This window comes from Sebastes umbrosus, chromosome 6 (genome assembly GCF_015220745.1).
Source record: "Sebastes umbrosus isolate fSebUmb1 chromosome 6, fSebUmb1.pri, whole genome shotgun sequence".
Classification (NCBI taxonomy): Eukaryota; Metazoa; Chordata; class Actinopteri; order Perciformes; family Sebastidae; genus Sebastes; species Sebastes umbrosus.
The window spans coordinates 31978531-31993766 of NC_051274.1; the positions used below are offsets into that span (position 1 = coordinate 31978531).

General features: G+C 40.8%; 1 protein-coding gene across 2 annotated transcripts in view; it reads right to left on the minus strand.

Moving 5' to 3' along the window:
• The window catches only part of pex14 (peroxisomal biogenesis factor 14), a 69574-nt gene that overhangs the window by 33396 nt on the left and 20942 nt on the right, over positions 1–15236 (minus strand). For both annotated transcript variants that reach the window (XM_037772606.1, XM_037772605.1), the window contains exon 4: positions 3130–3214. In XM_037772606.1, coding sequence (XP_037628534.1) covers positions 3130–3214 — 85 coding nt within the window. The remainder of the gene's footprint in view (positions 1–3129; positions 3215–15236) is intronic.

The window sequence follows — 15236 nt, forward strand, 5'->3', positions numbered from 1 at the left end:
ATTAGAAATTAAGACTGACACATTTGCTGTGGTGACGGCGGGAGGAGGAGGATGATTGAGTTTCTAGGTCAAAGGGTTGAGAGGACAATACATGCTGGGTACACAAACATCGGGGAACTGGGAGTACTGGTCTGCTGCTATGTCTACGCAAAAGTCTAATATGGCTCAAGTGAGACAGAAAAGGAAGCAACTAATCGGCAATCATCGTGACAGATCACGTTCTAGTACTATCTTTTATCAACATATGAACACTTGTGGAGGAAAAGTGGTCATTTCAAAATGTGACTCTTGTCAACATAGAAACTTTAAAAAGGTACTATATGTAACAATTTACATGCATTAATTCCTTTGTATTGCCAATGTGTGAACAGATTGTAATGTAACTTAAACACTGAGACTTTCTCGGGTGCCTATAACAGCCTGTGGACTGATTTCTATTAGCTGATGAAGTCATTTGCAAATGGCGAGCTATTTGGTATCATGGAGACTGGACATTACAGATAGTAACAGTGATATGGGATTGTAATGTAACGTCCCTGTTTTGGCCCAGGATGCCCAGGATGATCGCTTACGTCTACGGAGTGCGAGCACGTACACAAGCAACAGGATGCCGACTGCAGTTCACTTTACGCCCACCGGTGTCATTAATAAAAAGGAATTTCTGAAAGTTACATATAGTACCTTTAAATTTGACTCATGATTTATACTCCTTTCAACTTAGATTAGTTGTTGACGAAATAACAATCACAGTTAGATAATTACTAAATTAGGGGTCGGGGAAAAAAATAAATACAGCATAGTATCGTGATATTTTGGATGGCAATACTGTATCGATACACGGACGTCAAGTATTGATCTTTTATTATATAATTTACCTCTTAACAATCCGGCTGCTATTCTGTCTTTCTGAAGTTATAGTGGTCTCAGTTTTAAAGAGTGAAGATATTGGTATCATATGAAACTAGGAAACCTATGGAATCCATTGGTACCATCCATGTCACGCTAGCTTGTTGGGTAGAACACTAAATAATGCTCCAAATTTACGTAAAAATGTCAAATTGGTCAACCGAATCAAACTCTTCGGGCCCCATTCCAGCTCCGCTCTAACCAGCTTTGTTTGAGGGCGTGCCGAAATAGCCGTTATGCAAATGTGTTACTTGGTGACATCACCACGTTACGAAAGAAAAAGGTAGGACTTCGAGAAAGGCGTTTCAGGCAGTTCAGGAGCAGCGTTTCTGTGGGCGAGGAGTAACTTCCTTTGGTGTGGGCTTTGTAACTTTGCAGATTTTTTACATGCACAAAAAACTACATAACAAAAAGGCACAAAAGCATAATAGGTGCTCTTTAATTTTGGAGAGGAAAACTGGATGGGCCATTTTCAAAGGGGTCCATTGACCTCTTGACCTCAAAATATGTGAATGAAAACTCCTCTGACATGAACAGAGTGAAAACTGTATCTTATCAGATAAAACAGATGTTGACAAACTGCATCATTTTCAGTTGAAAAAAGGTAATATATCGCAATATATCTTATCGCAATAAAAGCATGTCGTAATAAATTATATATATTAATTAATTATATGGTATCGTTGGGCCTCTGGTGATTCCAACCCCTAACGGAAAGGTTCAAGGTGGAACTAACCAGGAGCCTTTTCCTGACATAATTTCCTGCATCATAAACATTTACAAACACTTCTCTCACGTTGAAATTAGTGTGCAGAAACACTTTCCTGAAACAACTCAGGGAAGCTCAAGTATGAATGTACAGGACTTCCAGGTTCACTGTTGTGTGACTATACCATGCAAGTCAAGAGTTATCCTATGAATACTGCATATATGAGTGCTACTCAAACATACTTTGTGCTTAGTGTTTCATTGCTCTATTGTCTCTCATTCTTTACCCTCCCTCTCTCCCTCGTTCTCTCTCTCCCTGAGATCAATGCCCTTATGCAAATCGAGGGTTCCTGTTTAGATCTACAGTGGAACGGACTTTCCAAAATAAATCTGCATTAAAGCGTCATACATATTTCATGGACTTAAAGTGCAGTAAGAGCAAACCATTTTGGATAGCGGAGCTCCGTGGAGTTTTACAACAAAGTAAGAAGAAAAATGTGGCGCGGTATGACATCATTTGGTATTGATGAAGCCTTATTACATTTGAGATATCCAACAGTAGATTATGAACATGCCTTAGTTGTCAATAACGAGACGCAAAAGACAAAAAGAAATTTTCAAAAGATATCAAGAGTCATTAGAGCCACATGAGATGTGTGTAGTAGCAGCCGGCAACCATGGATTTGGTTTCAGGTTACCTTCCCCTGTCATGGAGCTTTTAGGCTCACTTTTCACTGTTTGGCTTCTCTAATGCTGGAGGCAAAGTCCCCCAGCACTGCAGAGGTACAGTCCCCCAAGTACTGAACTGTTTTGTGAAGAGCCGAAATAAAAAATACTCACCACAAAGAGCTTATCTGAGGTAAAGCCACGTACTCTCCCCCTGCACATATTGCGACTGTTAGAAACACGCGGCACAACCCTGCACATTTCCACCGCCGCTTTATATTGAACCGACTTAAATTAGTTCAGAGTAATAAAGCTTTTTTGCGAGTTTTATTGCACAAACAATGTGTCAGAAATAATCTCAATGGATTGCAAAGAAAAACTGAAGAGCCAGCAAACATTTCCACCGTCCCTGCTTAGAAAAACCCTCCCCGTGTCACGCCTCAAATTTACGATAACAGTTAAATTAAGTAAAAGGGTTAAAATGCTGGAAGGCAATATTGATAATTCCATTGAAAATGCAGAGGGAGTTTGTCAATATTAATTTTCCTGAACCCAAAGGAGCATCCCAACTGGTGTGTCATTTATTCACAGGGCCTGAATCATGCACTCTGAAGCTAAATCGACCCCTGTCAGACCCCCCAGGGCAAAGAGCTACAGCCGCAACCTTTGACCCTTATAGACTAATCTTACCAACAAAAAAAAAAAGGACAGTGTGTGCATCCAGGGCCAACCACATTTTTGTAAACAAACACATATGGATAATAATGTTAATACAATATTCTGACAAATATACATTGCGTTTTTCAAGGCGTCCTGCATTGCCTCCAACATAAATCACAAATGTCTCACCTTTTTTCTTCAGGAAGGCTTTTCTGGTGGCCAAGGGACTCTCACGTACTTTTGGGTTCTGTAGAAATTTGACTGCGGTGGTAATCTGTGAAGAGACGAAATGTGATTTAATTCCTCATAACGAGATAATGCGAGAGGAAGAAGATCTGCTCTGCAGGAAAGTGATGCTTTTAACAGTCCAAACAACAGTCTAGACCTTCTTTAAGGAAAAAGGTTCATTATAAATCCAGACAAAAATGGATTCAATTTGCTTCTAAGACCCCCCCACACACACCCAGCAGTGAGGAGGAAGACCACCTGACCACTTTCCAGCTAAATGTGGGGAATGACCAAATCAGCAGTTATAAAATTAGCCCATCAAGAGTGCCGGACAAATGGAGTATGGAGCTTAATTTGCTATTACCCTCTTAAAGACAAACTTCCATTCTTAAGTGCGCAGTGGAAGAAAATCTATACTTAATGCAGAGGTGATCATTTGTATCTAATAACTTGAGAATCCTAGGCTGAAAAACTTCAGTAATTCTTCCAGTTAAAAACCTGCCATGATCAAATCACCCAGCCTGAATGTTGTAATGACTTGAAACGTTAATGCACTAGAACGTTAAATAGCATCAGAACATCAGTAGTTTTAAGTGCACTGCGTTCATCGATTCTATTATGTTTTCCTTCGAGATGCACCTTAATTTTTCCACCCCAGCATGCGTTTCCAAGAATTGGAGGGAGAAGAAAAAAAAAAAAATCATCCTCAAATGGCATTAAAACATAAATTTGAAGTGGGCGCCATGAAGTGGCGCCTCCTAAAATAGATAAATATGTAAGAACACGGAGAAAGGGGAAAGACACTGGAGGGGAGGTTTAGATGACTTATTATCACACCTGTGGTCCCCGTGATTCAATTGTAAAAGTCATCCCTCTAATAGGTTGAAAGGTTTTGATTACTCTTCTTTTCTCTTAGTGTTGAAAGATACAAAGTGATTGAGCGCCCTGCCAGTGGTAATTCGTTTTGGGTAATGCATTGCATATACTATGAACCTGTTTCAATCCAAAAGAATTGCAGTTTAAACTTGTCCAAGGGGTAGGTGTGGCAGGGAGGCTGAATAAAGAGAGATTTCTGTGACAAACACACACAGTACAGCAGAGGAGGCAACTTTAAGGAACTTCTGTATATATTTGACTTTTTCTCTAGGAGACTATGAATACGCTCAAAAGCTTAATAACACTTTTATTCTAATTAGGTACACACATGAAAATACCATGCAGCATCCAGTGACTTGCTGCAGAAGTATACTATATTGTAGGTCTACTTTAAAGGAGTAGAAGCGCTGCTGGGTCAGGTGTATTGTTCTTATTCAAAGTACAAAATGCAAGTCTCATTCAAAAATAATCCAAGGCACACTGTAGTGTTTGAACCAAATTAAAATGCCATCATTTTATATGGCAATAATTGTTTAAAATGACCAATGTGTCGCAGTGTGTAGGATTTGGCGACATCTAGTGATGTGGTTGCAGATTGCAACCAACTGAATATCCCTCCACTCACTCCTCCCTTTCCAAGTATGCGGTAATGTGTAGCGGACTCAATTTTGACGCTAGAGGGAAATATTGGTATCATATTAAACATAGAAAACCTAAGGAACCCATTGGTACCAAACATGTCAGACTAGCTTGTCGCGAAGGAGGATAAATAAAGCTTCAAACTTGCACAAAATTTTGGCGAGGAAAAACTGGCATGGCCATTTTCAAAGGGGTCCCTTGCCCTTTGACCTCCAGATATGTGAATGAAAATGGGTTCTATGGGTACCCACGAGTCTCCCCTTTACAGACATGCCCACTTTATGATAATCTAATGCAGTTTGGGGCAAGTCATAGTCAAGTCAGCACACTGACACACGGACAGCTGTTGTTGCCTGTTGGGCTGCAGTTTGCCATGTTATGATTTGAGCATATTGTTTTATGCTAAATGCAGTACCTGTGAGGGTTTCTGGACAATATCTGTCACTGTTTTGTGTTGTTAATTGATTTCCAGTAATAAATATATACATACATTTGATAAGAGTATTAAATACTTGACAAATCTCCCTTTAAGGTACATTTTGAACAGATAAAAAATGTGACTACAGCCCTAGTAAAAACGTGAATGGCTCTTCTCTAGAGGCAGTGTTTGGTTTGTCCGTTCTGTGCTAAACATGGTGTTGCAACATGGCGGACTCAGTGAAGAGGACACGCTCCCTGTGTAGATATGGAGGGCTCATTCATAGCTAATGAAAACGCAACAATTCTTACTTCTTCTACACAAATGAATAATATATTCCATTTCTTCTTATAGATCCCCTTAAATGTTACACACTGTTCCTTTAAGACAAATGCAGTAACTTCAATAGTGAATTTTATCAAAAGGTGCCAGATTCATTCCCAAGAGATGCTGGCAGCATTTATTTAGACACTAATCTACCATTTCACTGTGACACTAGCGTGACCTTGATGTACATATGGGTTACGCAAGCGGTATGGAAGTTCCTGTATCTCTATACGCTGAGGGCTTATTAAAGTCAGTCACCCGGAACCTTCATTGTGACAAGCAGATTAAACCATTTGCATGGTGAACCCCCCCAAACTGATGTTCTGGGCCAAAAGATACAGTCAAAACACAGAGAAAATATCCCCTTTGATAACAAGACCAAATCATCCTGCTCTTGGCAAAAGCTCTTACTGTTCAAGTAAGCGAGCCAATGAGACTACTTGTGTGGTAAAAGGCAGATAAACACACTGAGATCTAATATTCTAATATTTGTTCCAGTAAACAGCGGAGTGATGTCGGCCCTGTGAGAGGTAATGACCTAATAGAGGAGGAATATGCTGAATGAGCAAACCTTGTTTACATTCTCTTAAAAATTTCAATAGCACAACATAGACAGAAAAAGATTGTGTCAATGTTAATTGGCGTAAGTATGACATCTTAGCGAGGACCGCAGCTAGCTCAGCGGCAAACTAATGAAGCAAATGTCCATTTGGTTAAAACTGTAGTGGTGGATCTTCAGGGAGAGGAAAAGTGCACTTCTTAGCAGATGACATAGATGCTTTGCACAAGTTCCACCCAGACATCTCAATCAATTATAACCACATTGCAGAGATTTCAGTCTTGTCTTGTTATTGACTTATGGATCATCCCAGTTATAGTGTTGGGTAGCACACAACTGGGCTTTTAGGGGGGTAAAATGGATAACACTACAAGGCACATTTGGGGGCTGGCAGTGTAAATAACTAAAATTAAGAAAAAAAATGTCCTTCCTTTTTGGAGAACTATTTTGTTGGTTAAATCAACGACTCTTTTGTAAAGCTTCTCGTAAATCTTTTGACTGCTAATGCACCAAAGTGCTCCATGTTAAGAGCAATAATCTTTACAAACCGGATAACCAATAAAGTGTCAGGTAAAGCCGAAAAAGAGGCAGAAACTCAATCATAGGAAGAGATAACATTAACCAACACACTTAAAGGGAGTGAAGTTGATGAACGGACAAGATTACAGCGATGTTATTGAGTTTGAATTGGACAAGACTTCTGCACTGCGCACGTCTGAAAATTACAATTGCGATACCTTTGAATTGTGAGAAATGAGGGTGAAATCCAGTTATGTTCGAACCACATGGTTGGACGGCCGAGGGAATCCATGTAACCAGTTGTGTATTTTTGCTCTAACTAGTAACAGCACTTAACTACAGTAAGGCCTATGGATGTTTTTGCAAATGTGCATTCTGGGGTTTCGGGATCAGAGCAGTTGGGACATTCAGACTTTCTATACTGAAACTGCGACACACTGTACGCCCGATGATTGGTTCTTGTGGCTGGTTTCAGTGTTTGAAGTTACAGGAAGTTTCAGTATTTAGAACAACAACATTTGAACCACAACAGATTTAAAAGACGCCTCACAAGAAATGATTTTTTGACTCTTGTTTTCCGGTCTTAATTACTTTAGCCGAGTCAAACCAGCAGTTAACAAACAATTACTCTGAACGGAAAGCGTTAAATAAGGTCAAAATGCAGCATTTACAACTGGGACTTTCCTTTCTGCTCTGTGCGCCTCGCGTTTTTACAGGAGTGCCCTAAACACCTCGAACTGAAAAAAATTCAACTCAGAGCGGAGAAGCGGCCAACGTCATTAGCGTTTTTTTGTGGTGACTTTTGCTGGATACCCGGGGCTCCGCGACTTTTTACCAACCGTAGTTACCATTATTATTCATAACTGGAATGGCACTCGAGAGTGCAGACCTTCGCCAAGGTGCCCGAGTATGATTGACTCTCCCCTCGCCGTCATCATCCACGTGTATTTTTGTTTATCTTGAGATCAGCTGTACGTAGCGTAGCATCGTAAAACACTTTATTCGAACCGGACAGAAACAAAATAAAACTCATCTAAAACTGTCGTTGTTACTCTTTCCAACAATCACCAAGTGAGCTTTGGTCAAACTCAACTGTAATTTCTACAATTTTCCCCCACCCCCCGCTCTCTCCCTCTGAAGGAAAGAGGCGGGGTCATGCATCATCAACGCGTCATCAGTTACACCCAGAGGGCTAAATGTTCTGGCTGATCGGAATCCTTAAAAAAATTCCTGAATCCGGATCATGATGATTTTTGGCCGATTCAGCATGTTGAATCGTCGGCGGAGCCCGTCGGTGAAAGAAATCCCTCCGATTGGCTGTTCAGCTTAAACAAATCAGTGCACAAGAAGAGAAACGGACGTGAGGAAAGCGAGCCAGCAAGTAAAGTCAAAAGGGCATTTTTCATCTTCATTTCATCTGATCATTCCAATACACGGATATTTTCACAACGACAAGACCATCTGGAATGAAGCTAAGTGGTGAGTGAGGGTGGTGAGAAAATGATCGGTAAAACGCTGCTTTGTTTCGTGTACATATCATAACAACGGCTTGTATATCCGCCGTCCTCGGTCTTCCTGTTTCCCTTTTTTTGAGTGATGAATACAGACTACCGCCGCCTACTGTGTGGAGAGTTATTTCCTCTCACGCAGGCGCAGAACGTATGTACTAACTGGCCGTCGGCTGTCATCTTTGCAGTTTGTTCAAATGCAACTTGACGGCCAAGACAACGGCGACGTGACGCGACACAATGGGCCGTGTGGGCCTTCATAGCCAAAGGCTTAACTAAACTTCCATCCACGTGTCATGGTATCATGGAACAAAACATAAAAAAATAACTCAAAAGTTATCAAACTACTTCCACAGAGAAATAAACTGCTGTGCACTTAACATCTTAATCCAGGTCATCTATACCACAAAAAGGTATATGTACACATTTAGTCTGCAACAATGAAGACATTGAGAGGACATGATGGAACTAGAAGTTGGGTGGGGGGGTACAATGGAGGGGCTAAAAGGAAATCATTAGCACGTATAGGATTCAGTCTCAGTGTGAATCAATTCATTCCAAATTGCCCCGGCCTGTACATTTGTGGAGAATATGAGCCTGATATAATAACAGACTGATAGACATGAACAAAAATTGTGTTAGGCCGGTCTCAAATTTCACCCCCCAAACACACGTTTGAAGGACCAAAAGCGAGAGAAAGTGAGAGACGGCGAAAAATGAAGCTCTATATTAATTTGGTGCTTTCATGGATGATTTGCTATCAGGGAGGGCCAAGCTGTCTTAAATGACTTAACCCAATACCTTTCCTGATACCAGAGCCCGGCCAGAAAGGAATGAAGTTTTAATGCAATTATTGTGTTTCCTTTAGTCGCCCGTCTGCTTGATGTGGCCCGGCAGTGCTTTTTAATCTTTTTTGAAAGAGCAGCTTTAAATGCCCTTCTAATTGTGACATCTTTCCCGCCTTGATGTGACCTTTTAGCAGAGGAAGTAAGGGCCTCATGGGAGCAGCAATAGGGAATTATTGACCCTGAGAGACATCAGGAAGTGAGGTGCAGACCCGACCATTTAGCCAACCCTCCACATCCACTCTGGTTCAGACGCTGCAGGAGCTGCGACTGCTCTGCGGGAGCTGAACCGGTCTGACAATGACTGTACTAAAAGGAACTTTTTGTGTCTTCTTCTCTTTTGCTTTTCAGAGAAGCTACAATGTGAGAAAAGTAAATTAAAACTTTAGTAAAATCTGATAAAAAAGGAGTAAAACATGGGCAGTTTTTTCTTCTTCTCCTGACAAACTATGAGCTGCTTTAAACCTACTTTTACATGTTAGAACGGTGCAGTAAATATGAATACCGTGCTTTGGTTTTGTTTCTTATTCTCCTCTCTGAATGAGAGTCAATCTTTATCGAGTGTAACTTCCGAAATTTACAGATCAACACAGATGAAAAAGGGGCCATGGAAAACTTCATTGACATTTTGCTTTGCAAAGGTTTAAAAATAACATACAGCGCTGTATCAGTGTCAGCGTTAGAGCCACGGGCAAGGCTACAATCATGACATCAAAAGCACATTATGCAATTTTTTTAAGGGGAGGGGGGGTTGGTGGACGGAAATCAAGCTTTTTTCAAGTCCACTGCATGTACAGACTAAACTTTCCATTCAGAAGCGTTTCCCTATCAGAGCGCTGTCATCACAAACATGGAAAAGTTGAGCAGGTTCAGCGGTAAGAAACACTGGGGGCTAAAGTACATTTGAGGACATCATTAAACTGTAAAAACTGTGCAGTAGTATAGATAAATATACTTAATACAGCCTTGGGAGTTCTACTAAGACTATCAAGAAAAAAGAAAAGTTCATTCCCCTCTACTATGATTTTAAAACATATTGCAAAACTACAGCCACATACTTGTGTTTTATGATTCCATATGTTAGGTATGCATGCTGATGTCATGTGATTGCTTCACTTCCTTCATAAACAAAGTAAAAAAAAAGTATGTTTTTAAAAGGTTGGGGTTTAAAGAAAATAATTCAGCCTCTTTATGATCAGGATAAACAAGATACAATTTTTTTAGTGCAGCATGAAGAAACAGCGCGTTTTAAAAATAAGACGAGGCAACAACAAAGTGAAGCTTTCTCTTTTATTCTCGTGAGATCTGAACCTGAAGAGAAACACGTGGCACGCAGCCAATTCAAAACTAGTTTGAGAGATACGGCATAAAGCCGAGTCTGACATTTCATAATGTGTAACTGTCAGTCGTGCTGCCTGGGGTTGCCCTTGCTAAACTAGCGAGACAGATGACTGTTTAGATAAGGACGTCCCCAGCGGGGCCCTGAGAGCCCCCGAGAGCCTCGATGACTAAAGAGCAGCGACTCCGCCAGTGACACCTCACTTTCACCCACTTTGGACAAAAATACTTCTATAGCACCGCAAATTCCTTTTAATTCAGGTAAAAGGGCCCAAACCGTGAGTCTGGAGCGGCTCTGAGAGATGAGGGTCATCAGAGATTAACCCATGGCACTTTAGCAGTGGGGGAGTCGCAGCGGAGCACAACAAACTACTTAGCCACCACAAAACATTCAAGCCCCTTTCTCAGCTGCAATCCAGTAATGGATACTTCCTCAGCTCCTCGATTGGTCAAAATGTTTTCATACAATAATTTAATTCAGAAACACATTTACAAAGCAGGAGTAATCAATTTTAATTAGTTGATTTTTTTTTCATTCGCATAAAATTTAATGTACTGCCATCGATCTCCTTTGTTCTTTAATGCAGTGCCTCTTTCCTGTAATTCGAAGCTTTGCTTTTTCTTTTTTCTTTTTACAGTCAATGATGACATTCTGTGACAAGCGATGCTCTTTGGTATGGAGGAGAGAGCGTTACTTAACACAAGAACGCTCAACATGCAACTTCAGACCAGTGGAATGTGCTAAATTATGTGGCTGTATTTTGACTTTTTTCGAAATGTGTTGCGTATGAAAAGTTTTGTTGAAAGAAATGAAAAATCAAGCACATGAAAAAATGTTTTAAATACAATAAAAATATAAAAATGTGTTGGATCTTTGTTTGCTGACTCTCTTCAGATAAAAAAAAATCATATTTAGTTTATCTTATTTCACAAAATAACTGTGTACAATTTTTTTAAATGAACAAAAACTAAAAATTAGGGATGCACAGACACCGGATCAGATATCTGCCGATAACTGATACAAATAGCTGGATGTCGGTGACAATGGGGACAATCGATTCTATGTTTATATACATTATATATTGGAAGTTTTGACTAATTTGTTGCTGCATTAAAAACGTTTCCACTTGAATTGTAATTTCTGTTAATTTCTAAGATTTTTTACCAAGTTGATGGTGTACAATTTATTATTTTAATAAAAAAATAACAATTTATTTATCTATATTTATGTATTTATTTGTTACATTTTGTTTTACAAAGTTAGGAAAACAATATTTAAGTCAAGCCTGATGTTGCCTTACACACAAAGAATGACTGAGGCATACAGGACACAAGTCCTTTAGACATATTTTTCCCTCATGGAAATATTTGGGTCAAAGTGGTGGGACATCTATGTAAAACATAAATGATACAAAGGTAAATGATATGATATAAATTAGGGATGCACCGATATCAGGCCAATACTGATTTAAATAGCTGGATCAGGTATCAGTGACAATGGGACCGATCTATTCAATTCAATTCTACGTTTATTATATACTGGCATTTTAATTCCTAATTAAGTTTTGACCAATTAGTTGCTGCATTAAATTCTGAAGATATTTGAATAATAAATAATTCAGTAAATATATATCTATGCATTTATTTGTTACATTTTGTTTTACAAAGTTAGGAAAACAATATTTAAGTCAAGCCTGGTGTTGCCTTTACACATAACAGAATGATCCCAGTCACTTCCACTCAGTGAGGCAAACACAGCTTATTAATTCAACACTGGTATCAGATCGGTCCTCGGTATCGGCCGATACACAAAGCTCAGGTATTGGTATCGGGACTGAAAAAGTTGGATCGGTGCATCCCTAATTATAATGTGCTTTTAAGTGGTTTACACATGTGTTATCAAAAGTGAAATAAAAAAAGTTTGGTTGCTCATCATCACTTGAATTTCATAAAAACTTGACAAATTACACACTTCCTTTTATCTTATAAAATCATTGTATGTAAATCTTTAAAAAAAAAAAAAAAAAGGAACACTAAGCTCAATAAAAACTATTCAAACATTTTGAAATATAAGTTTTTAACTGACATTTGAAACTTCTTTTGTGAGCAGAAATGGCAGAAGCAACCGGCTATGAGTCACATAAACGAACACAAAGGCTTTTCTTAAAAAACTGCCACTGCTCCGTGTGCGTTGTCCTTCATATCATCGAAGGCCCCGCAAGCCTTTCACATTCAATTAGTTGATTGAGGCAAAACACAAGCGGCACCGGCAGCAAACAACGTGAAGCTTGTGTCCGAGCGACACACCACAGAAGTTGTGTTGTGGTGTCAAGAGGAAGAGCCGCCTCCGTCACGAGCAACTTACAGTGACAAGCCTATCCTCCTCTGTTGATCCAAACTGCTCCTCTCACCGAGGCAGCACCCACCCAAAGACACACACACACACACACACACACGCCCTGTTAATACACACGCACACACAGCGACGCAACTCACTGCGATATGCAAATAAAGCAGTGAGCTGGAGTGAAGATGCAGCGAGTTGGCATGGGTTCTGTGTGCAGTCCTTTCAGCCTGCCAAATTGACTAATAAAACTAGAATAGAGAGGCCGGTGACAACAGAGAGAGAGGTGTCCTTTTATTGATCAAATTATTCCTTCTTGGGTACACCCTGCCACCGGATGAGAGTACGCTCACAGAGACAACCAGGCAGATTGTGACATTCCAGTGACATTATAATCGCGCGTCAACCCGTCTCCAGTCAATAGGCGGAATGCACTAATCGTGCGTCTTGGATCAGCAATTTCATGGTCTTCAAAAGGGGGCCAGGAATTGGTGGCATGACCCCTCCACACGGGGTGAGACCCCTCTTTCCTCAGCGAGTGCCACAGAGAGAAGGATGGTGTTACGGGGAGATGCATGAAGGCAAGAGCAGGAGCCAGAGAAGATTAACATCGCCATCTACTGGCGAGGGGTGGTACGGGTGGAGTCACAAGGAGAGGGGGGGCCTGACAGTTTACCCTCGCGGCCTGTCTTTCACTGAGACCTGTCAGAAACATTTAGACACACTTGCCAAGACAATGGGCCACACATCTACAGCGGCAGATAAAGTCAGAGTGAAATCACCGTCGTACGAGGGAGGAAAACGGTGGGCCTTCGTTTGTTTTTTTGGAGAAAGAGAGCAGGCAGAGTCTGTTCCTGATCACACTAAGTGACAAAGAAAAATGTTGGCCAATTCTCCTTCTTCTGGAGGCTTCCAGCTGCCAGTAAGAATCTAACCTCGAGAGTAGGATAAGCATAAAGGGAGCGCGGTGCTGACAGCGTCAGAAAACAACACTCATCGGGGTCGCAGAAGTAGCAGTTCTCTTTCTTCTCGTTTAACCCGACGCCAGAGAGGATACAAACACGACAGCTCGTCAGATCGGATAATAATGCTTCGTTTCAACCTTTCTGAGCCGGTAGAGGCTTCACACACACACGCTGGAGATTTCATGGGTTATAAAATGTCATAAAGCGTGTGTGTGACATTTCGGTTTATGCCACACCTCAACATAATCCACCTCTTCAGACAGAATTTTCAGGTTTTGCAACATGTTTGCAGATTGTAAATAATATGCAACGTGACAATTATAGCATATAATCAGCACACCTAGTCCTATACAACTCCATCCAGATGTCACGCAATGTTCCTGCATGTATGTTCTTTCTTTAGAGGTACTTATTGTTCTGTCTTCCTCCTGAGAAGGCCAATAATTAACCTAAAAGAACTCTCCTTTAAAAGTCTCCTAAAAGGGGAAGATTTAATCACATAAAAACAGCAGAAGGAAATAAAAAAAGGAGTAATCAGAAAGGAATGTCAGCACCCATACTTTTTGCGACAATCAAGAGTTGCAGTGGTCAAAGTTTAGGCGTCGACACCCATCTGAACTCTGCATCAACTCGCGCGGTGACAGGGTGGGGAAAAATACATGTTTTACCGGGCTCCTCCGAAAGAAAGAGGAGCGGAGAGACGACCCACAGCGAACCACGATAATGTCACACGGGGTGGCGTGTTACAGCAAAGGGGCTGAGTTGGCAAGCAGCTCAGCAGCAGACGCGCACCTGTTCTGACATTTTCTGTCGACCTTGACACAGAAAACACATGACAATGCCACTCTCTGCATTTCAAAAGTACAGGCTGTTTGACGGAGCCCCTTCACTTCCCCCCTTTTCTCGTCCCCATGATACCTAAAACTACTTTCCCACACGGTGCGGACGGGGGGGGGGGGAGAAAAGGCATGACGTAGTCTAATAGATGTGAGGAGGGACGGACAGGAGTCATGTAACGACAGTAAATAACTTAAAATCTGATAACCAACGAGAGTTTTCCGCAGGATTAAAAATCCAAAATTCCACAGTAAACACAATGTGTAAGGGGACAAAGAGGCCTCTCAGCCTTTATTCTATTTATTCCGTTTCTATCATCTCATTCTCACCCGTTCTTTTGAAGTTCATGACAGAGCCACAATGCATTCATCCGTCTACTATTTTAATCAAAGAGAAAGCAAAGCGCCGCTGCCAGGAGAGCTGCACAGGAAAACAAATGCAATCTTCCTGTTAATCACTGCATTAACAAGAAGTCGACAGTCTCGACGCACATGCCAGGGAGGGGAGCCAGTCCAGGTGTTGGATAATTGTCAGTTGTGCAAGTGGCTACGGTTGCTTTTTTTTTTTTTTTTTTTTTTTTAACTGTGCCAGCCTGTGTTTCACTGCTGGTCTACACTTGTGCCCCACCTTAATGATAGCTTTTACAAGTCCTCTTTCTGCTGAAGGCTGCAGACAGACACAAAGAAGTCTTGGCAAAGAGGTTTCTTCTCCATGCTGACTGTAGCGGACTACGGATGAAGGCTTGAGACTGTCCCAGCTGTAATCAGCGCCAAGTGAAGTGTAGCTCGATTTTAAAAAAAGCATGAGGAGCGTCTAATTTAAATGAAAGGCCTAAAAAAAAAAAACACTTTGTAAGCATCCTGTTTCTGGAAAACAACCATATATATTTGAAA